At 35.2% G+C, this 23,816-nt stretch overlaps 6 protein-coding genes across 6 annotated transcripts; 5 read left to right on the forward strand and 1 right to left on the reverse strand.

The window, feature by feature from the left end:
* Window positions 1-2,816: 2,816 nt before the first annotated feature.
* Window positions 2,817-3,817, forward strand: MONOS_17166 (uncharacterized protein; the record flags this gene model as incomplete). Its single annotated transcript, XM_067870060.1, has 5 exons — window positions 2,817-2,857; window positions 2,966-3,169; window positions 3,240-3,386; window positions 3,576-3,696; window positions 3,773-3,817. 5 exons carry the CDS (start codon window positions 2,817-2,819, stop codon window positions 3,815-3,817), a joined length of 558 nt encoding a protein of 185 aa, XP_067733150.1.
* A 354-nt stretch (window positions 3,818-4,171) lies between these two features.
* Window positions 4,172-4,825, forward strand: MONOS_16549 (uncharacterized protein; the record flags this gene model as incomplete). The annotated part of the gene is made up of 3 exons (XM_067869456.1): window positions 4,172-4,321; window positions 4,596-4,627; window positions 4,753-4,825. The coding sequence occupies 3 exons, from the start codon at window positions 4,172-4,174 to the stop codon at window positions 4,823-4,825; spliced, it is 255 nt and encodes an 84-aa protein (XP_067733151.1).
* Window positions 4,826-5,677: 852 nt separating this feature from the next.
* On the forward strand, window positions 5,678-7,117 carry MONOS_16550 (uncharacterized protein; the record flags this gene model as incomplete). The annotated part of the gene is made up of 1 exon (XM_067869458.1): window positions 5,678-7,117. The coding sequence occupies one exon, from the start codon at window positions 5,678-5,680 to the stop codon at window positions 7,115-7,117; it is 1,440 nt and encodes a 479-aa protein (XP_067733152.1).
* A 10,333-nt stretch (window positions 7,118-17,450) lies between these two features.
* Window positions 17,451-17,708, reverse strand: MONOS_15892 (uncharacterized protein; the record flags this gene model as incomplete). The annotated part of the gene is made up of 1 exon (XM_067868794.1): window positions 17,451-17,708. One exon carries the CDS (start codon window positions 17,706-17,708, stop codon window positions 17,451-17,453), a length of 258 nt encoding a protein of 85 aa, XP_067733153.1.
* A 1,594-nt stretch (window positions 17,709-19,302) lies between these two features.
* Window positions 19,303-19,740, forward strand: MONOS_15893 (uncharacterized protein; the record flags this gene model as incomplete). Its single annotated transcript, XM_067868795.1, has 1 exon — window positions 19,303-19,740. One exon carries the CDS (start codon window positions 19,303-19,305, stop codon window positions 19,738-19,740), a length of 438 nt encoding a protein of 145 aa, XP_067733154.1.
* A 1,090-nt stretch (window positions 19,741-20,830) lies between these two features.
* MONOS_15894 (uncharacterized protein) lies at window positions 20,831-22,303 on the forward strand (the record flags this gene model as incomplete). The annotated part of the gene is made up of 1 exon (XM_067868796.1): window positions 20,831-22,303. The coding sequence occupies one exon, from the start codon at window positions 20,831-20,833 to the stop codon at window positions 22,301-22,303; it is 1,473 nt and encodes a 490-aa protein (XP_067733155.1).
* Between the last annotated feature and the right edge of the window lie 1,513 nt (window positions 22,304-23,816).

The following is a 23,816-nucleotide window of genomic DNA, read 5'->3' on the forward strand; positions in this document are numbered from 1 at the left end:
TTGCACACTTTGCTTCTGTGGCACGCATGCAAATTTTGCTGTTTTGTAACAAATCGCCCAATGAAAGATGTTGCTGAAATTTTAATGATTTTCTTGCTCTCTTTCTTTTTTCGTAGCAAATTCCTAATTCAGAAAATGCATGTAACAGTTCATATCGATTTTATAATTACTGGATTTCATGGCAAATGAAGAACTTGACGAAGGAATTGTCAAGCACGAATCTAGAATTATATGCAATTTTGAAGGTTTTGCCTCTATGAATAATATATGCGTCTTCTCAGAGTCAAAATATGCCTTTGACTCCATTTCCCAGCCGAAATTTTATTCTACAAGCAATTTCATTTGCTCCTCTTCCTCTATTTTTTCATTTTTATTCATCATGGTAATCTTTCCATCGCTAATCTTTGTCTTACGCACTCATCAAACTTCGCAGACAGAAGCACTTTTCGTAAGCAAACATGCCACCGTCATTTCGATTTCCCCGAAAACTAACTTTGAGTCTTCGCCTGTATTTTCTTTTGCCTTTGCTCAATCCTCAGTAATTCTGCCAGCTCTGAAAATGCTTCAGTTCCATTGTTAGACGTCAAAGGCAGTTTCCATGTTGCACCAGAAATAGGACATTATTTCATTGAATCGCATAAAAGACACAAAAGGCAAAATCATTACATTCGCTTCAATGGCTCCTCATTATTGCTGGCTGTTTTGGTGGAAAAAATCGCATAGCTGCAAGCAGGCGTTCCTGCGTCAGAAGGAAAATATCAATAAAAAACATATTTTCGAAAGCGCGAAGAAAACTATCTTCATCGAACCCGACATTTATATGAAACTGCTCCTTGGACTTTTTGCTCTGAAATGCAGTCAACAATCCCAGTCAAAGTACTTCAACAGCAGGAACGTATCAACCTTGTTGCGTGCATCATCCGCAAAATTACTCGAAATTACTGAAATGGTAGAAGAAGGAGAAAAAAGAAGGAAAGGAAAGGGCAATGGCAAAAACTTCCTTCTCTTCGTGGAGTTCTGATCCATATCGCTTCCTTTGGTCTTGCTGCATAAACACATGCACCGCAATCCCTCTTCGCTCCCGTTGGCTATTTGCATTGTTTGGCCTTTTGGACATCGTTGCATGCGCATGTGCGGCTTGTGCCTCCCCTTAAGAAAATTAAAATAAGTCTTTGTTTCATCATTATTCTCTGAAAATATAAGTGAATTCAACAATGAGAACAAAATTGAAGGAGAAATCGCCTTGAAGAACAGCAAAAATGAACAAATGTCGATGAGGAAAAAAAGAAAATAACTTAAATTTTGAATCAACAGACCTTTGATGTTCAGCTTCGAACAATATCTTCGCTCACATCAGCTCGATCTTTCCTGAAAATCGCAAATATCTCTGCATACAAATAATCCACCCCTCATTTCCAAAAAAATCTCTCTCTTTTTTTTTATGCAAAGGATCCTCGCCCCTGTTCCTTAATTTGCTTTTCGATTCTGGCTAAAAAAATTACTCTTATTCTTCCTTTTGACTTTGTCGTGTTTCTTCTCTTACTATTTTTGCCCTTCTCTCTTGTTTTTGCTCAAATTGAGCTGGTCATAAAACTTCTTCATCATTAGCCCTCTATGAGCATGCAATTATCCCTCTCGAGTCTTCTTCGTTGCTCAGGTTTTCAAAGACGTAATCGCCATCTTATTCATTTCATTCGATGCTTTGGCTCCGAAAAGGCTAGAAAAACATAAAATATCCTCTGACTGAATAAAACCAAAATAGAAATAAGAATATACGTTGTATCGCAGTTTCGAGCCTTTTGTGGCTGCACAGCCCAATGCTTTCCGAATATTAAAAAACAATCGAATTAATCGCAGTTCCAAGGCCAGCAGCATTACTTTTCATGTTTCATATATCCTCTCACATAATAATGCATCCAAATTGGCGGTAAATTTTATTTGGCGGTCCCTCTTTTCGTGCATGTTAATTATATTTTGCGAAAATGATGGATAAATGCAACCATTAATAAATTATTTGAATTTGGAAAACATTCCTTTTTCAAGTACAAGGCTGCTAGAATGCCAATGCGCAATGAAGAATGCTTGAATGTTTTCACTTTTAATTCTGCGAGACAGTCAAGACTTTTTAACAGATATTTCTATGTTAGGAGCGCGTATGCACGAAATGAAACAAAATCAATAAAAAATTTTTTACAAATAATTTAATATCTCTGGGCATACGCTCGGCGACTGAAAAGCAGGTGGTATGAAGTTGCTTTTTGTTTATTATCTTATGCTTCTCAAGCATTTTATTTTTCCCTCTTTCAGCAGAAACAAATTTTTTAATCTGGGAACGAGTGCAAAAGGTTGGAGCGCTGCAGCCTAGCAAAGAGCATAAGCTGTAATCGTTCATTGCAATGTTGCGTGCCTTGTATGTTATTTTTTTTTTTTTTTTTTGTTGCCTTCAGCATTGAAGCATCTGATTGCTTTGCCTTCTTTTGATACGCAGCATCGTCATTTTCTGCAAATTGTGTTGAATTCCACAAATTGCACACAACTTTAACCCCGCATCAATTTGCTCATTTTTACGAATTGCGCATGTCTTTTGCATGTTTTCGTTCGATTTTTGTTTTTGCTTCGTTGCGCTCAAATTTTGCACGAGGCATGGAATAATATGAGCGCATGGCTTTGTGCTAATTTCTTCCAGAGTCTTATGGCCTTCCAAGTCGCATGCGCGTTATGTGCCGATTTGTTTGGCATGGATGAGCATTTGTGATAAGGACACAAGACGATTGCCTTCAGAATTATCTGGTTTCGGGTCGGATACCCATTTTGGCATGAGCCCTTTGCATGTTGGAGTTGCAGCACTCATTTTGGGGTCTGTCTAAGAGCGGCTGCTTACAGAGGCTGTGTGCTGCAATTTTATCAGCCGCTCAGCTGAATTATAGCCCTTCTGCAGAAAGCCACGAAAACTGAATTTATGCAGTCCATTTGATGTGTTTTGTGAGCAGATGGCATTGGAATGGGAGTTTGGAACATGCACAAACATTCCCTATGGCAGCTCTGCGGCAGCAGAGAAGAGAGAAAGAGATAGAAGAGAGAAAGAGAGAGAAAGAGAGAGAGGAGGGATGTCTTTCTTGATGCGTCAGAGTGCCTGGCAGGCATTTGCTACAACAAGCGTATTTGCCGGGTTTGTTTTATCTTTTTTAATTTTAATTTTTTATTTCTTTTTTTTCTTTTTCTTCAGCGGAAGCACACAGATGTCTAATTGCACAGAGAAAGGTGCAGAGAAAGGAGGAGAAGAAGAAGAAGGAGAATGAGAAGGAGAAGAAGAAGGCGAAGGGGAGGGCAGCGCGATGTGTCGAGGTGCTTTTCTGGTGGAGTGGCAGTAGAAAAGGGCTAAAAGAGTATGTGTGAGTGAGTGGGCGGTGCAAATATCGACAGAAGGAGAACAAGAACATAAAAATAAATTAAATTAAAATAAAATAAAATAAAATATACAATATATATTATTTTAATTTATTTATTTTTTATATTTATTCTTTTTGTTGAGTTGTTTGGCCTTTGAGTGTTTGAGGGTTAATTATTTTGTGAAGCGAAGGAGATGAGGAAGAGGAAGAGAGAAAGAGAGAAAGAGAGAAAGAGAGAAAGAGAGAAAGAATGGAAATGATTCGAAAGGCAGTTGAGATGCTGACGGATCTACGATGGAATTTCCAAGTTTGTGCAAATATTTTTATTATTTTATTTTATTTATTTTTTCCTTATTTATTATTGTCATTTTGTTGTTATTCAGCTGTTTCTGAGAATTCTGTTTGGGCAGACGCTGAACAGCCATTGATTTGTTGAAGCGACACGAAAGATCAGAAAAGAAGAAAAGGATGATTATTCAGCACTTCCTAACTAGGAACAGGAAAGCATAGAAGTGAGCTCGTTGTTTGTTTTATTCTCACCGGAAAATAATATTCATTTGCACACAACTGCAATTGGCATTCAGCCAAATTAATTCATCATCATCATCAACTTCTTCTTCTTCTTCTTCTTCTTCTTCTTCTTCTTCTTCTTCTTCTTCTTCTTCTTCTTCTTCTTCTTCTTCTTCTTCATGTACAGTAAATACAAAATGTTTTATTTGTCCAAAGATATTCGATGAACAGAATTACAAATCAAATGGAATGAAAGGACTTAACATTGGATGATGGCATTTGAGGAGAAGGGGGGTGAAAAGGCGGAGCTTGATGATGATTTTCAATGGAATGAAGAAGAGACTGTGATTTTTGAATTTGGAGAGAGGAAATGTGAATTGGAGCAAAAAGGAGGGATTGATTGGAGGGAGTGGAATGAGAAGGTGGGTTGAGAGAAAGGAAAAAGAAAGAGAGAGAAGAGAAATATTTTTGGTGAAAAGAGAAAAAAAAATGAAGAGAACGTGTTTTGAAGATTACTTGTGTATGCTTTATTCTATTAATCGAAAGAGGCATTTTGGAAAGGAAAAGCTGCAAAATGGAATGATTTCAGCTGACTTTATTTTTGTTGGAGAGGACGAAAGCGATGAAAGCGATGAAAGCGATGAAAGCGATGAAAGCGATGAATTGGCAATGAAAGTGGCAATACTTTGACAAAAGAAAAAAAAGATAGAGATTGAAGGATTATCAAGGTGTTACTATTTATTATTATTTATAATTATTTATTATTTTTTGTCATATTATTTGACCGATATTTTCAATGATTTATTACATATTTTTATTTTCACATTCATTATCCATTCTTTTTTTTTTGAAGGCTTCTTCAGAAATCAATGAGAGAACAAGGAATGAGGAAGATTAACAGAAGAAGACAACAGAAGGGCAGTTAATGGATTCAGCGGAAGAATGACTTGAAGGAATCTTTGCTATCACAAGGCATTGGCAGAGAAGAGGGCTTTTTGATATTTGTGAGAAGTTTCTGTTTTGTGAGCAGCAGAAGGGGAAGGAAAGGGTTATTAGGGTTGTTAGGGTTATTAGGGTTATTTGTGTTAGCTGGGTTATTGGGATGATGAGGAATATTTCATTGAAGGGATGGGGAAAGAGAAGGGAATGTGGATGAGAGATTGTTTTGTGGGAAGAGGTGGATGGGGCAGTGGAGGAGCGGAAGAGAAAGGAGAGGAAGAGAAAGAGGATGAGAAGAAAATGAAGAAGCGGAAGTTGGAGCGGAAGTTGGAGCGGAAGTTGGAGCGGAAGTTTGTGAAAATAAAATGGTGCAGGGGTTTTCATATTTATTATTGAAGTCTTTTTGATTTTTATTTCTTATTTTTTTTATTTTTTATATATTATGTTTTTTGATTTTTTTGGATTATTAAATATGTTTTTTAATTGATAACAGGGACTTTTGCGTGAATATTCACAAACGAAGAATGTGAATGGAATATAGAAAGAAGGAAGAAAATTGAAACAAAAGGTGAAAAAGAGATGTGGGGAAGCCATGATGATCAGAAGGGGAAGAAGAAGCAGAAAAAATGATACAATCATATTGAGATATTTTGCTTCATTGCTACAAGAAGCAAGGGGAAGAAAGGGAAATGTTGAAGGAAGCGTTTCAGTTTGCGAATCACACTTTTCTTCTTTTTTTCAATTTTATCTCATCACATTCCATATCTCTTGTTTCACTCTCCAAATTAACATCTTTTAACATCACAACAGCATCTACAGATTGTCCATCTCTAGCAACTATGTCAACCCTAACCACATGTTTTATGAATAGCTGCTCATTCTCATCACTCTGCGATGCGTATGATGGAGGGATTGTCTCTTCCCTCAACAATCCCTTGGTCTCCTTGTCTGTTTCAAACACTTCATTCACTGAGTGTTGTCGTACAAGAAACGTTGTATGTGAAGGAAATGCAGATGTCAAGTTGACTCCAGAGAGGCAAAATACAACAGACAATGGAGCAAATTCATTTATTTGGTGTGAATGGAACGGATCGAAGGCTAATGGAAGCAAAGATGATTATGCTGATGATGCTTCAAATGGTGGAGCAATTCGCATGTACAATCTCAATTCTGGAGAACTTTTTGTTTCGCATTGTCTGTTTAATAATTGTTTAGCATACAGCCGTGGAGGTGGAATTATGTGTCATACAATCAAATCTGTGTATATCGAAAATAATGTGTTCAATGCTTGCACAGCACAAAACCATTACGGAGGAGGAATGTATGCTTATTCGATATTGGAATGTGTTCGGATTAGTGGGTGCGAATTTAAGAATTGCAAAGCATACAGCGAAGGTGGTGGTTTACGATTGTACAGTTTTAATGTTTCAGGAACAGGATGCATTCCAACAGAAAATGAAGGAGGAGAGAGTGCGTGTGTGTTTGATTGCAGTTTCACTTCATGCTCACTTTCTGGATCAAATGGTGGAGGCATGTGGATTTATAATTTTCCTGCTCAAGTCAAAATGAGGAGCGTTCAGTTTATCTCCTGTACAGCTTCGTCACAAGGTGGGGGAATGAGATTGGAGCCAAATCGAGCAACAGGGCCAGTTGATGGGTGCTATTGTTATTTCCTATTTTTTCATGAGTGCAAGTGCTCATCCAATCCTCCCAGTGGTCATGATATATTTTATGTTGATAAATACGATGTTTTCTTGAATGAGGGGAATCCGTTTTGTGAAAGCTATTCCACCAACAGCGATGATAGAAGAGTGTGCTATGTGTATAACTACTCGAATGCAGGTGCCTGGACATATGATCAAACATCAAAAAAGGATTGGCTGAAGGATAAGACGATCTATGTTTCTGTGAATGGAAATGATACATCTCCACTTTGCGGGGCAAATGAATCAAATCCGTGTCTAACAGTGAAGAAAGCGTTTGAGATGTGTGAGGTGCAGATTAGCTTGACAATCACACTGATGAAAGGGAATCACACAAGTGAGACAGCAACGATTGATATTGGGGCAAAGAAGATTTCAGTCATTGGGAAAGGGAGGACGGAGAGTTCGATTGGAACAGGGGAACTTTCATCATCATCAGCAGTAGGAACGTTGTTCAGTGTGACGACAGGTCATCTGGGAATGAGTCATTTGAAAGTTGATTGTAACTCAAATGCAAATCCTTCTTCACCGAGTGTTATTGTTGTATTTTATGAAAGTGAAAATATTTGCACTTGAGTTTTGAATCAAGTTAGTCAAATGAGAAATAGAGTAAAATATTAAATTAAAAAATTAACATATTAATTACAAAAAAGATTTGATTTGCAAAATACTTTCATTTTAAAAATTTAGAGTTTTGTTTTCAAATGCATATTGTTTTCATTTCATTATAATTTTTATGGATTTTTCTGTTTGATAGAAAAAAGAAATAATTTTTCAAAAATTCAAATATTTATTATTTTTAAGAATAAATGAAAAAGGAAGGAAAGAAGAAAAACCTCTTCAGTGCCATTTTTTTGAGTTCGAGAAAAGAGAAAAGATTGTTGAAAAAGAAATATCCCAAGTTATTCTTTTTCATGAAATGTTTGTTATCTTGTGAATATTACACATAGGCATGTGATTGGAATTCTTTGTCAAATAATCTTTTTCACCTTCAACAGAATAATCTCATTTCTTGTGTTTTTGTTTAAATCGTTATCTTTTTAACTCATTTGTTTGTTTGTTTTATTGAATTTTCAAATATGATCTTTCATTTCTTTTTTCATCAAAGAAGAGATATTTGAAAAAAATTATTCCTGTTTTCAATGGGAAAAAATAAAGTTATAAAATTGTTTCTTGTTTCTTAAATTTTTTTTAACATGTGAATTCAAAGAAGGACGAAAAAAAATAACGGATGAATTTAAAGACAGAACGAAAATTTTCAATATTATCAGAATTTTGATTAATATTTCAGACTTTATGACATATTATTGTTTTGTTCAAAAAAAACATGCACATTCCGAGTTTTCTTTTTCTTTTCTTTTTATTCAAACATCAATTGAATTGTGTTCATGAAAAAATAACTTTTTCTAAAAACAATCAAAAAATAGTAATGATGCGGATTCATTTGAATGAAGCTGTTTTTGTTGAATAACAATCCAGCATGAGAATTGTGGTTTCAAAAATAATCACCCAAAAAATCTGGCTGAATCTTTCATTGAGTTGAAAATGTTTTCTGTGATTTGTTTGTGATTATTTGAAGGGATTGAGTGTTTTTGCTTTTTCACTTCTTTTCGAACACTCAACTGAAACGCAAGGGCTCAATCAAAATAAAACGATTAAATTGGGGAAAGCATTCAAATGAGAATATTTATAATTGTTTTTTAAATCAAAACATTTTTCGGAGAATGTGTCATTTTCTGATTCGCAGTTATTTGCAAAAGAATTTTAACAAAAGTGTCACATGTTTTCAAATTATTGTTTTCCAAACACACATTGTCATTGAAAGACAGAAAAGATCATTCAAGATTTTTATTGAAATAATGGATTGATTTCAAAGAATTTGTGACAAATTGTTGATTCCAAAATATTGATAGGAAAAATGTGAAATCAAAAAGAATCACCCACACTCCAATAAAAAAGAAAAATCGATCTGATTGGTATGACTTTTTCTTTTGAATAACAAATGTGTGAATGTGTGTTGAGTCCTTCAAAGGAAATCTTCATTTTCTGTGAAACAATCATTTTTGTGAAACCACAAATATTTCCAGACATCAATTCAGGTGCAAAACAAATATCCGACTTCATTTAGAATGTTGATTTTCAAGCATTTTTTTTCACAATTCATCATAACTTCTCTTCTCCAAATAAACTCAACATTCTGGCTGGAAATCATGAATAAATTTCTTTTTCATGTTTGTTATGAAATACAAGAATTTTGATGAAATATTGTTTGGAAACAAGGAATATGTGTTTTTCAAACAATTTTTATTTTAAGTGTTTTTTTTAAAAACTATAAATTTTATTCACTATTCGTATTTTTTATAAAAAGTGATTGAAGTTCCATCCTTTATCTCATATTTCTTTCTGTCATTCATTCTCCATGTCATTGACCGAACTGAAATAATGTTTCAACCTTGAAGAGATAATACTACTGAACTCGACGGAGTACAAAATTTCAATTTCTTTTGGATATTAAAAAGGAAATGTGTTCTCAGTTCAATAAATCACTAAAATCATATTAAGTATTTTTGTAAAATAAAATTCAGTTTATTAAATTTTTTGTTCTTATTAAAGAATTTTTTTTCTGAATCACTGTTATTCTTTCAAATCAAAAAATGAAAAATATGATTTTTTTTGTTCAAATCAACAAGATATTTAGACAAAGAGTTTTTGATATCACGGTTTGCGGATTCACTGTCATTTTTTCCAAATTCCTTGAGATGAAATTTATTTCGTATTTTTCAATTTTTTTCTCCCAAAAAAGAAACCAATCAAAACTCGCCTTTTGCAACCGAACAACAGTCAACAATAATTTATTATCTTTATTATTTTGTTGAATTCAAGTGTATAGATTTATTTTTGTTTAATTGATCGAAATATAAGTTGGAATGTGATTTTGTGAGAACAAAACTTATTTTTTTTCTCCAGAAACACCGAATACTTCTTGAGCAACGATGTGACATCGCGAGCAGAATGGAGAGGCTTGCCAGGTGCTTCATTACCGAAAATGACATGTCTTTTTTGGAACGAACAATGAACAGTTTTGCATCGAAATCACTAACTTTCCTCATTCTGTTTGTTCCAGCAGTTGTTCCACAGAAAGACACTCGCAGTTACTGGGCACCCACCAACAGAGTCTGGCGCACGAGCAGCTTCACGGAATCTTTCCAATTTGTATTTTGGATGAAAGGAGGGGAAACGACAAGAAACGAGATGTTATCACGAACATTCAAGATTGAGTGCGATTGTTCGAAATACTGGTTGCATATCTCTAAATATGAATTCTGCCACATGGATTTCATGCACTTTTTTTTTGGACAACAACCGATGCTGTATTTGAATTTATTTTTTTTTTTACAAAACAATGCAGAACCGAATCTCTCACAAATCATGTGGAGTGAGAATACTCGGAGCATTGCTACATGATCAAGCGTATATCCGATATTTTCTCTTCGATGTCTTTGCCGACTTGAGCCGATGACGATTTTTTGGTTGCTTGTCGCAATTTCTCCGTTGATTTGAACAGAGCAATTTGTTTGCCCTCACATATGAGCGAAATGCAATAATTCGTATCATGGATTGAGCTGATGAAGCTTTTCGCAAGCATTTTTGCAGATTGAGTCTTGATGATTTTTCACTGATCCTTTTGAGTAATTCTCCGTTCCCTCCAAAGAAGCGTTGTTGGAGCCTCAGAACATGATTTTCGGCCAAGCATATTATTGTTGTACCACAAATAAATTCTGCATATTTCTTCACCACATTCATTGCTCAACCACCTATTTCAGCCTCAGTGGAGAAACTCTACCAAAGAAACGATATGAAAAGACAACGAGACTGCCATTTGCCATTCAATCAATGATGAACATCCTTCCCCTGCCATCATTGGTTCTATTTGATTGCAGCATTTGTTGGAATACGAAGCCATCTTCAACAACAACATCATCATTCTTCACTGATTCACACAAAAAAGTTCTTATAACGAAAATGAAATTATTTCTTCGTTGTTTGTTTCAATCACATTTCAATGACAGATCAGAAGAAGGCGATTGAGGCAGAGAGATGAATGAAGAGCGTTATTCGCTAATTGCTTTCTTTATTGAGGAGGAAGCAGCCAAGCAATTTGGATGAAGAAATGAAGATGGGATGAAATATTCATTTGATATTTGCAATGGAAAAGGGAAAATGGGTGAAGAGACATTCAAATTGATGATGTTTGAAGGTTTGTTTGCTTGTTTTATTGATTAATCGATTTATTTATCTTTTTTTGATCAATTGATTTTTCATCAGAAAAGAGGGAAAAGAAGAAGAAAAGCACAATTTTCACGATATTTCTTTTCAACATGGGTATCTTTTTTTTCAAAGGCAAGAAATGAATTCTTGATGAGGAATTGAGCGCCGATTTGTTGCATTGGGAAAGGAAGAGGTGCTTGTGTGTTTGTGTGTGTGTGTGTGTGGGTGTGTGTGGCCATCTGAGACAGCAAGGGGGATGAGCGGAGCAGAAGAAGGCTGTGTGCTTTGTCAGATAGAAGATGCGAATGATTTGAGATGCAACTGCGAAACAGGAGAAACATAAAGAGAGAAAGAGAGAAAGAGAGAAAAAGAGAGAAAAAGAAAGAAATTTGTCATTTTGAGAAGTGGCCAATTGGAAGAGATGAGGCTCAGCTGTTGTGCTGTCTGTTGGTGTTGGCATTGGAGTTGGTGTTGGTGTGGAAGAAGCACTTGCGAAATAATGACGAATTTATCTTCTGAGTGTGAGGATATCATCATTTGCTTCATCAATTTCGATGGTATTTAAATATTCTTATAATTTTTATTCTTTTTTTCTTTGATTATTTTCGAATTAGATTTTTTCTTTTTTCATTTTTGTCAAACAGATTTTTGTTTTTGGCTTTCGCCAACATTATTTGATCAACAGATTGAATTTTATTATCACGCATGTTTATATTTTCAGCCAGCCGATGCATCGAATAGCCATTTGGAGCTGAAAAGCTTTCCTTGAAAATGGACAATCCTATTTCTCCATGACATTCAACATTATTTTCTTTTGTTTTCTCCTTTGTTTTGATTTTTTGTTTTTTCTCACACAGTATGTCGTTCAATCGACACGTGTTGTCCCAATCAATTTTCATCCAATAAAGAAAAAGTTAAAAAAAAAATATCATTGTTATTCACTTTAATTTGATAAAAGAACAATAATAAAAGATAACACAAGGAAACAAAATGAAAGAAAAGGAAAAGAAAGAATAAAAAAATTGAGATGAGGATGAAGAAGAAGATGAGGAATAAAAAGAGGGATAAAAAGCTTTTTTTGAACAAATAAAAATTATTGATGAAAAAGTTGGAAAGAACAAATGAATATTAAGCATATCCTTCGCAATTAGCAGTATCAACAAATGCTCTGAATCTGTCTTTCTGCTCCGAGTTCTTTGTTGTCTCAAATATCTGCTCGGAAAAAATAACAGGAGAAGGGATGTTGAAAATAAGATTTTTGTAGATTAATAGTTGACATGAAATGAGCTGAAGCTGTTGAATCACTTTTTCTCGAGGATAGTTGATAAATAGGGAGAAGAAAGAATGAGCAGAAAAAGATAAAGAAGAGAATGATGAAATATAAAAAATTTGTTTCTGTTCCAATCGAACGTGTTTCTCTTCTTTTCCCAATGACTGAAATCTTCTTTTCTCCAATCTCAATTGTTGTCACCTCGCTTGTGTGATCCCCTCCCATCAGCGTGACTGACAGGCTCACCTGGATCACGCTCTTTTCAACTGCAACACCAATGGTTCGGCATGCACTTGACTCATCCAGTCCACACAACTCTTCTTCACCGCCACCACTCACAGCCACAAATCGGTTGAGAATCCCTCTCTTCAGCCAATCCCACTTTTCTGTGTGCTGATATGTCCAACCCTTGGAATCCGTATAATCATGTCCATAGCACACCCTCTGGTCATCTGTGTTTGTGGTGTAACATTCATAGAACGGATTATTCGAAGATAAGAAAACATTATATCGATCATAATATACCATATCATGACCATATGGCGTATCTGCAGAGCATTTGCATTCATGAAAGAACAAAAAATAACAATAAATCACGTCATTTTGTGATGCTTGTCTGTATGGATACAGCTCCAATCCACCTCCATGTGCCGATGCTGAACATGAAATAAACTGAATGCTCCTCATTTTGAATTGCGTGATTGGAATATTTGCACAATACATGCCTCCACCGTAGTAATTTGTCACCGAGCATGAAGTGAAACTGCAGTCAAACACACATGCACTCTCCCCTCCTTCATTCTCATCTCCAATGCATCTTGTTCCTGAAACATTAAAATTATCAAGATCAATACCTCCTCCATTATAATTTGCTTTACAACTTTGAAATTCACATCCGCTGATTCGTACACATGTTGAAATCCCATTCACATATAATCCTCCTCCGTAATGGTTTTGTGCTGTGCAAGCATTGAACATGTTATTTTCGATACGCACAGTCTTGATTGTGTTGCACATAATTCCACCTCCACGGCTGTATGCAAAGCAATTATTAAACAGACAATGTGAAACAGAGAGCTCTCCAGAATTGAGATTGTACATGCAGATAGCCCCGCCACTCGATATTCCATCTGAAACAGAATCGCTTTCTCCTGTTGTCTTCGATCCACTCCACTCACACCACGTGAATGTATTCGGTCCATTGGCTGTTATGTTCTGTCTTTCTGGTTGTTTCTTATTAGTTTCAGTTCCATTGCATTCAACATTTCTTGTTCTGCAACACCCAACAAACGAGGTGTTTGAGGCTGTCAAAGAGGCATAGGGGTTGTTGAGGGAAGGAACAATCCCGCCATCATATGTGTCGCTAACTGATGAAAATGAACAACTATTCATTAGATATGAGGTTTGGGATGATGTAGTCGTTGAAGGTGAGCATGCTTCATTTGCTGTTGAAATATTGAAAAATGTGAGTTTGGAGAGTGAAACAAGAGGGATTGAAGGTGATGAGAGGAATGGGGTTGAAGATTGGACAAGAAATTCTCTCACAGAAATTTCTTTCCTTCAACGTTTCCTTCTCTTCCCCTTCATTCAGAAAAATTTTGCAAAATATCCCAATAAGTTTCAGTATCTTTTTTTGTCTTCGCTCGCCTCTTCTGATAGGAATGTTTTCGCCTAAATCTTTTTTTTCCTTCTGTTTTCGTCTCCTGCCTTCTTTCTGTATTCCATTCACATTCATCCCTTTTGAATATTCATGCAAAAGTCCCTATTATCAATTAAAAAAAAAAGAAAAAAAATATTTAAAATGTAATACAAAATATCACAAACCAGTACTATTTTCCTTTCGCAATCTGCTTCCTTTTCTTCATCTTCATATCCTTCTTGACTTCCTGTCACATTTCTTCTTCAGCCATTTCCTCAATTTTCCGATTATTCTTTTCTGTTGCTTCCCCTCCTTCTTTTTCAAATCGCTGCACAAATCTTCAAAGCCCTCCTCTTCCATTCATTTCATTGATTTCCTCCAGCTCATTCTTCGATATTCTCAAAAAAATTGTCATTGCCTGCTTTCTGAAAAGCATCAAATATGCTCTTTTCCCCATGTTCATTCGTTGCCTGAAAATGTCCTTCCATAAATCTTAATCCCTCAAAAAAAAAAAATAAAATGTTTGAAAAATTGGAGGAAAAAAATAATACAAAACACACTCTAAAAATATATTTATTGCCAATCTTCACACACTTTCTTCTTCTTCTTCGAATGCCTCTCAAAATATTGTTCTTTTCTGCCAACAAAACTCGCCTTTTTTGCTTCCCTTGTATGTTTCATTGCCAATGAAAGTGATTCTGTTCTGCTTCCAAAAACTTGCTTCATTTCCAATTCTCGGCACTGATTCCGCTCGAATAACACACAAATAATAAAAATGCTTCAATATAATTTTAATGAAGATGAAGAAGATAATGACAGCGGTGATGGCGATGATAGAGATGAAGATGATAAAGTTGGTGAATGCGATGTTATTGTCAAGTTTGAATACTATGTGTCTTCTGTCAGAAGATATTCTCAGCATCGCAACCTCGTTCTCTGCTCTTGTGGATAACCCTTCGATAACACAATGCAAAAGGCGACAGCAAAATGATTCAAAGTCCATTTTTCCTGTAATTTGCCTCCAGCTGCCTGTATTACGCCAAACTGTCTGTTTTTCTCGTTTTTTCGCCTCTCAAGCCAAGCAATGAATTCCAGTTCCATCGCTCCCCCCAGTGCGTAAAATCAATGTCTTGTCCTTCTTCTCCAAAGAAAGGCTCCTTGTTCTGTCCAAACTGATTTCAATCTCCTGTTTCAGTTATTTGCCCCAATCTTTCCAACAAACTTAAAAATGAAAATGTCCTCTTCCTCTTTTTAAAAAAACGCTCCCTTTTCATAGAGATTGGTTGTTCTTCCTTTTTGCCTTGGACATCTTTCGACCCCGTTGATTTCTGCTCCATTAAATTTCATTTTTCATCGCATTTCTATCCATCGCGCATGTTGAGTCCAAAATAAGTCACATAAACATTTATGATAAAATACATTCAGGCTCTAGTAATATATTTGTAACATAATGTTTGTCTCGCTTCCTCGCTGTTCTCCTCTGCATGGAATAAATCGTCCATTTTATATAATTTGTCTGAATCACGACTTTGGAGAGGATACGGATGGAAATATCTTCACAACAAATAGAACAATAAAAATTACATACATCAAAAATTCTTCATTTCCATCGAAAATATTGTTGTTACACAGCCATCCAGCAATCAATATGAACAATTTCATCTTCCATTAAACAGATATCGCTTTTGTAATACTCAACCTTTTCACTGGAAATATATCATTTAGTCAATCTGTCTTTGTTTTAGCTTCGGAATCTGACCCCGTTGACAGTTTCTGAGCATTAAGCATTTCTTGATCATTTTCCATAACGAATAAGAGTCTCAAAAGAAAAGGAGCACAACTCGATGTGTCGTGGCTGAATGGGCATATGAAGACAATGCGATAACAAAAGGATGGATTTGTGGTATGGGGTGAAGGAGTTGAGTTCTTGGAGGAAACAGGGTTTTGAGAGGGAAAGGAGCGACAAAAGGATGTTTTTTGTGGAAAAGAGGTGTTTTTGCGAGATTTCAGATGCAAAACGGATGTGCGGGAGATGGATTTGGATGGGATTTTGAGGGGTTGTTTTTTCGATTTTTATCATTGGGAAGGTGTTGAGGCAGTGTTTATTATTTGAGAAAAGGAATTTGTTGTTGAGGAGGTGGGATAAGAGGGAAAACAAGAAAGGTGGAGTGAATGGAATATATTTATTGGAGAGGAGGATAAGAGATGGAGAGATATGGAAAAGGGATATTTTTTTTTTTCAAATGCAGGGAGAGAGAGGAGGGAGGCATATGAGGCGGAACAAAGAGAAGAGATTTTGTGGGCTTATGTTTGATAAGAAGGAAAAGTGGGATTGAAGAAAAAAAAGTGAAGAAAAATATTCTTCAAATTTTTATATTATTTATTTTGTGAACCGTTTGGCCGCGCCTCTCATTTGCAGGGCAAGTGTTGGAGGCAGAGGTGGAGAAAGACAGGAAGAAGGAACATCAGCGCTGGCACTTTGCATTGGAGGTGTGGAGACAGAGGAAGATGAAGGGCTGACAATGAGAGAGTATTTTGCAATGGAAAGAGACAGAAAAAGGATGGAGGTATTTTTTTTTTTTTTTTTTTTTTTGGTTGGAAGAAGGGCATGGGAGATGAGGAGACAGGGATTGTGATATTTGGCGTGGTGGTATTATTGTTGTTTTGGGGGGAAATGGAGAGAAGAAGAAGAAGATTTGGGCAAGGGATGGGAAGAGATTCTTTGGATAGAATCTTCTTCTTTGCCAGTTTTTTTAAAAGAATGGAATTTGTGGAGGTAATTTGAGAGGAAGCAGAACAGAAGATTGAGCTTTTGTTAATATTTTAAAAAGAAGAAGAAAGAAAAAGCCAGCGAAAGGCGGTCATTGTGAAAGATATAGGTTTGGATATTTTTAATTATAATTTTTCATATATTATTTTTTTATGAAACTAGGATTTTTGCAAGAATGTTCAACGAAAACGAATGAACAAGGAGTATGGAAAGAGGGGATATTGGATGCATATAAAGAAATCTGGAGATAATAATTGGAAGGCGTTTGGTGGAGTGAGCTGGCGCAAAATATAAATGAAAGGAAAAGAGAAGAAGATATATTTTTATTTGAAGGTTTTGGAAGACATATATAATGAATCTTAACGAAAGCGAAAAATGAGATCAAGGAATTGATGATATGACAGAAGAAGAAATTTGAGAAAATTTGAGAAGAAGAAGCGGAAGATGGTGAAAAGAAAATGGTACGGGGCTTTTCATATCTATTATTGGAATTTTTTTTTAACAATTTTATATTTTTGTATATTTTTAAATTTTTGTTTTATTAAATATATTTTTTAAATGATAGCAGGAGCTTTTGCGTGAATATTCAAAATGAATGGATGCGAATGGAACAAGGTTAGGAGCGAAAGATGGAAACAAAAGGAAAAGGAATACCGGGAAAGCAGACGATGAAGAAGGGGCAGAAGAGATAGGAAAAGGGATACGGCCACATTAGGATATTTTGTGAAATTTCACCAAGAGGCAAGGGGGAGAGGAAGAGAAGGAGGCAAAAAAAGAAGCGTTTCAGTGAGTGAGTCAAACTCCATTCCTCTCAACTCCCTCGATGCCATTTGCTTCTCTCTTCCAACTGATTTTTTTTCAATATTTCAACAGCAAATGAAGCATGCTCGCCTTCAACCACCTCCTCATGCCAAGCTACATGTTTTATAAGTAGTTGCTCATTTTCGTCAGTCTGTGACGTTTATGATGGAGGTATTGTTCCTTCACTCAACAACCCCTTAGTCTTTTTGACAGCCTCAAACACCTCGTTTGTTGGGTGTTGCAGAACAAGGAATGTTGAATGTGAAGGAACTGCAGACAGAAAGTTGATTCCAGACAGACAGAACACAACAGCCAATGGAGCAAACTCATTCACTTGGTGTGAATGGAATGGATCGAAGACAACAGGAGAAAGCGATTCTGTTTCAGATGGAATATCGAGTGGCGGGGCAATCTGCATGTTCAGTCAATCAAATGCCTCTGTGTCTGTTTCTCATTGCACTTTCAGCAGCTGCTATGCTCATTATGCAGGGGGCGGTATAAATTGCTACAATATCAAATCGATTGAGATTGAAAACAACACATTTGATTCTTGTACTGCACAGAATTATCGTGGGGGTGGAATATTCATTTATTTGATTTTGAAATGTGTTCGGATCAGCGGGTGCGAATTCCAGAATTGTAAAGCATATAGCCATGGAGGAGGACTTTATTTGGATAATTTTCAGGTTTCAGAGGCAAACTGTATTGGAGCTGAAAATGGAGAAGGGGAGAGTGCGTGTGTGTTTGACTGCAGTTTCACTTCATGCTCATTGACAAACAATTATGGAGGAGGTATGTTTTGCTATAATGTTCCTGGCACACAATTCAAAATGAGGAGCATTCAGTTTATTTCATGTTCTGCGTTGGCAAGGGGAGGAGGATTTTATTTTGATCCAAACAAGCTACACCAAAAATAATTCAAAGTCGAAAAACTTTCAATCAAAATCGAAAAACTTTCAACCAAAGTCGAAAAACTTTCAAACGAAATCGAAAATTATTATTCAAAGTTGGAAAACTTTCATTCAAAGTCGAAAGTTTTCATTCGAAGTCGAAAAAGTTTCATTCAAAGTCGAAAATTATTATTCAAAGTCGAAAAAGTTGCAAACGAAATCGAAAAACTTTCAATCGAAATCGAAAGACTTTCAAACAAAGTCGAAAATTTCACAAAAAAAATAAATGTAAAATAAAAAGTATTCCACAAAAGATGAAAATATTCTTTTGTTTTTGGATATATTATCAGCAATGTTTGCGTTGTCGATTTCTGCAAATTTTAAAGATTGCGAACCAAAATTAATTCAAAAATCAACTCAAAACACATCTCAGAACATTTGTTTCCTTCAATAAGAAATGAGTCGTTTGTGATGAAAAAACTTTAAATAAGAGAGTCAATAATGTGTTCTTTATTCTTCATTAAATAGGAAAAAAAAATAACAATTTTCTGAAGTAAATTTTCTGTGAAGAAGAGTGCTTTCAACTGAAATGAGATAAAAATATGTCAGAATTTCTCTCATAATTTTAAATTTGTAATTGGTCTTAAGAAAGCTAAGAAAAACACCGGAAAAAAGATAAAAAAACATTTTTATTACAAATGTGATTGATATTTCAACAAAAACAATGTTTTTTGACTTGTATTAATTTTTGTCATCTTTTTGAAAATTTAAAGTTTTTCGAACTTTCGACTTTGTTTGAAAGTTTTTCGACTTTGTTTGAAAGTTTTTCGATTTCGATTGAAAGTTTTTCGATTTCGTTTGCAACTTTTTCGACTTTGAATTATAATTTTCGACTTTGAATGAAACTTTTTCGACTTCGAATGAAAACTTTCGACTTTGAATGAAAGTTTTCCGACTTTGAATAATAATTTTCGATTTCGTTTGAAAGTTTTTCGACTTTGGTTGAAAGTTTTTCGATTTTGAATAATTTTTGGTGTAACAGCACAAAATGAAACAATTTATTGCTATTTCCTCTTCTTCCATGAATGCAACTGTTTGGCCAATATTCCATATGGTAATGATATGATGTATGTTGATTATTACAATGTTTTTTTGAGCACAGGAAATCCGTTCTATGAATGCTACACCACAAACACAGATGAGAAGAGAATGTGCTATGCGTATAATTACTCGAATGCAGGTGCCTGGACATTTGATCAATCAATGAAAAAGGATTGGCTGAAGGACAAGACAATTTATGTTTCGGTGAATGGAAATGACTTGAATGAGCTGTGTGGGGCAAATGAATTAAATCCGTGTCTGACGGTGAAGAAAGCGTTTGAGATGTGTGAGGTGCAGATTAGCTTGGCAATCACGCTGCTGGATGGGAATCACAAAAGCGAGGTGACAACAATTGAGGCTGGATCAAAGAAGATTTCAGTCATTGGGAAGGGAAGGGAAGCAAGTTCGATTGGAACAAGAGCTGTTTTGCTTTTATTCTCTGCTCAGCAGTTTTTTTAATCATCCGTTTTTTTTATTTTCCTCCTTCTCATCGTTGCCCTATGAAAAAGCGTATCTCAGTCACTTTAGCTGTCTTCATAACAACAAAAGAATTCTAGCGGCTTCTAATCAATTTTTCTGCTTTTATTGGTTTTTACTGGGTAAACTTTCATGAGCAGAAAGAAGGAGGAGCAGAAAGATAGAGGCTGAGTCTTTGTTGGCTATGATAATTGTGTAGGTTGTGCCAAATGTACATTTATCATCACCAACTTTTTCATCAATAATTTTAAAAAAAAAAAATAAACCTTCATCCTCCTCTTTTTCATTTTCTTCCTACTCTTCTTCTTTATCATCGTAATCTTTTTCTTCCTCTTCTTCATTTTTCTAGTCTATGCATTAGATTCTGGTTGTAGGAGTTAATTGAGTGGAAGCAGAACTGAGGGTTTTAAAGGGGTGGTTTTTGAGGTCAAAGGGAAGCGATGCAATCGGAAATGGGATCGGCAGCAGAGATGGGGCAAGCGGGTGTGCCAGCAGAAAGGACGATATTTAGAGGAGGAGGAGGAAGAGGAGGAAAAGAAAAAGAAGAAGAAACGACGAGTTGGAAAAAGTCAGCGAAAAAAAAATCGAATAAAAAGGTTTCTTGTATGTTTTGTTTTGTTTTTTTCTTGCACAAAGGTTATGCCTTGATGCTTATTTTTCTGATTTTCATATATTTCATAAATGATTTTATTTCGATCATTTTTCTTGTATATTTGTATTGTTGTGTACTTAGAATTTTTTTACGAATGCCAATTAAAGCGATGAAAGAAAATGGATTTTTGAAAAAAAGCAGAAGATTGCAACAAAAGAAAAAGGGATATGAGGAAAGCAGACGATGAAGAAGGGGCAGAAAAGATGGAAAAAGGGATGCGACCATGTTGAGGTATTTTGTGAAATTTCACCAAGAAGCATTGAGAAGAGAAGGAGGCAAAGAAAGAAGTGCTTCAGTGAGCGAACTGCATTTCTCTTTTTTCTGTATTTTTCTCTTCCAACATATTTTTTTTTCAATATTTCAACAGCAAATGAAGCATGCTCACCTTCAACGACTACATCATCCCAAACCTCATATCTAATGAATAGTTGTTCATTTTCATCAGTTAGCGACACATATGATGGCGGGATTGTTCCTTCCCTCAATAACCCCTATGCCTCTTTGACTGCCTCAAATACCTCATTCATAGAATGTTGCCGGACAAGAAATGTTGAATGCATTGGAACTTCAGGTAATAAGAAACAACCAGGAAGACAGAATATAACAGACAATGGACCGAATACATTCACGTGGTGTGAGTGGAGTGGATCGAAGACGACTGGAAACAAAGATGATTATACTGATGATGCTTCAAATGGTGGAGCAATTCGCATGTACAATCTGGGAAATGGAGAACTTTCTGTATCTCATTGCACGTTCAACGACTGTTATGCCTATTATAGAGGCGGTGGGATTATGTGCCTAACAATTAAGTCTATACAAATCGAAAATAATGTGTTTAATGCTTGTACTGCACAAAATCAGCATGGAGGAGGAATGTATGCGTATGGAATTTCATCATGTGCCCGAATTAGCGGATGTGAATTCCAGAATTGTAAAGCAAATTATTACGGAGGAGGACTTCTTTTTGAATCTTTTCAGGTTTCAGGAACAGGATGCATTCCAACAGAAAATGGGGAAGGGGAGAGTGCGTGTGTATTTGACTGCAATTTCACTTCATGCTCACTTACGAATAGTTGCGGCGGAGGTATGTTTTGTAGAAGTGCACCTGAACAATTCAAAATGAGGAGCATTCAGTTCATTTCATGTTCAGCACGGCAAGAGGGAGGAGGATTATTTTTGCAGCCAAATCGAGCAACAGCACCAAATGATAAAATTTATTGTTTCTTCTTGTTTTTTCACGAATGCAGCTGCAGGGATGCAAATAATCCACGAGGACATGACGTTGAATATGTTGATTATTACAATCTGTATTTGGAATCAGGAAATCCATTTTATGAATGTTACACCACAAACACAAACGATAAGAGGATCTGCTTTGCATACAATTATGCAAATGCAAGTGCCTGGACATATGATCAAACATCAAAAAAGGATTGGCTGAAGGATAAGACGATTTATGTTTCTGTGAGTGGGAATGATGAATATGAGTTGTGCGGGGCAAATGAATCAAATCCGTGTCTGACAGTGAAGAAGGCGTTTGAGATGTGTGAGATGCAGATTAGTTTGACAATAACGCTGATGAAAGGGAATCACACAAGCGAGGTGACAACAATTGAGGTTGGATCAAAGAAGATTTCAGTCATTGGGAAGGGAAGGGAAGCAAGTTCGATTGGAACAGGAACACTTTCAGCAGCAGAAGCGCTGTTCAGTGTGACGAGTGGCCATTTGGGAACGAGCCATTTGAAGGTTGATTGCAACTCAACAGCAGATTTTTCTTCACCAAGCGTGGTAGTGGCATCTGATGGAGCAGGCAGAACACTTTCCCTGAAAGAATGTTTCAGGAAGAGAGTTATTTGTATGCAGAAAACGATAGCCGAAGGATGCAAATAGACATGGCTTGCCATGGCAGTGATATTTTCATCGTGCCCTGAATCAGTTCTTGTGTGTGCATTATTTCTTTCAAAAATTGTTCGAAGATATGATGCATCAGTTGATATGTGTTTCTTCTTTTTTTCTTTTCTTTTGGAGGGAGGGGAATAAAAATAAAATAAAATATTAAAAACAAAAAAAATCTAAGCTTATTGATGAATTATTTATTTTTAAAGAGGAACTGAAAAAGAAAAAAATAAAAACAGTTGTTGTTTGATCTTTCTCTGAAACATTTAACTCATCAATCCCTTTTTGTCAATGATAATATTTTTATTTTTTGATTTTTATTTTTTGATTTTTGCAGAGGCTTGGAGATGCCTGAGATCCAAAAAATAATATTTTTATAATATTGTTATTTTTGAATTTTGTGTTTGTTTTGTGAAACATTTTATGAGCATTATGTTTTGGAAGTTTGTTTTTGTTTACAGATGTGTGATCATTGGCTGAGAGTTTTTTCAGAGAAAGTTATTTCTGATTTTTAAAATTCTTTTGAGGTTGATCCGTCACGGGCATTTGCTTGTTTTCTATAACACGCACACAACACACTCAAGCAAATAGAAATCAAAAAATACAGGCATTTAATAAAATGCTCATGTTTTGTGTTTTTTCTTTCCATGTTTTTTTTTAACAAAAATCTTTAATTTTTCAATAAATAGTGTTTTTTTCTGTGCAACTTTGTTTTATAGAAAAATTAAAAATTTTTGGAGGAAAACAAGGAATTGCAATTATTTTTCGTTTTTCAGATGAAAGAGAAGAAAAGAGAAGATGAAAGTGGTTTGTTTCTTTTTTTCCCCCAACAATGAAATGTTTGTTCGAGAGATATGTGAAAAAAAGAAAATAAATATAATCAATGATATTGGTCAGATTGAATTTGTTTTTATATTCAATGGAGTATGAACCACTCAGATTTATTCTTTTCTGTTGAATCCCTATGATATGATAAAGCAATGAAAATATTGATTTCAAAAAGAATCACCCATCCATTTCCTTGAGATAACAAGGATCAGATATTGAAATGGAACTCTTCTTTTGATCAAATATCATTCACCAAAATTATTCTTGAACAACCTTTTTGAAATAGATTGAATGAGAACATGATTACAAAAATCAACCATTTGTTCCATTTTGTTTCCAATTTGTCAATAATTCCGTTTTCAATTACCAAAGTGATTTGGGAACATTTCCAATTTTTTGTGAGAAAAAATACCAATCTTTCTTTTTTGATAAGTGATATTATTTGCAAAAACATTCATGTTAATTTATTTGAATTTAATTGGCTTTTTTGACAATTTTTTATTGATATGTTTCTTTGGTAATTGAAAACGGAATTATTGACAAATTGGAAACAAATTGGAACAAATGGTTGATTTTTGTAATCATGTTCTCATTCAATCTATTTCAAAAAGGTTGTTCAAGAATAATTTTGGTGAATGATATTTGATCAAAAGAAGAGTTCCATTTCAATATCTGATCC

The sequence above is a fragment of the Monocercomonoides exilis genome, assembly GCF_001643675.1.
Source record: "Monocercomonoides exilis strain PA203 chromosome Unknown scaffold8-1962414, whole genome shotgun sequence".
Lineage (NCBI taxonomy): Eukaryota > Preaxostyla > Oxymonadida > Polymastigidae > Monocercomonoides > Monocercomonoides exilis.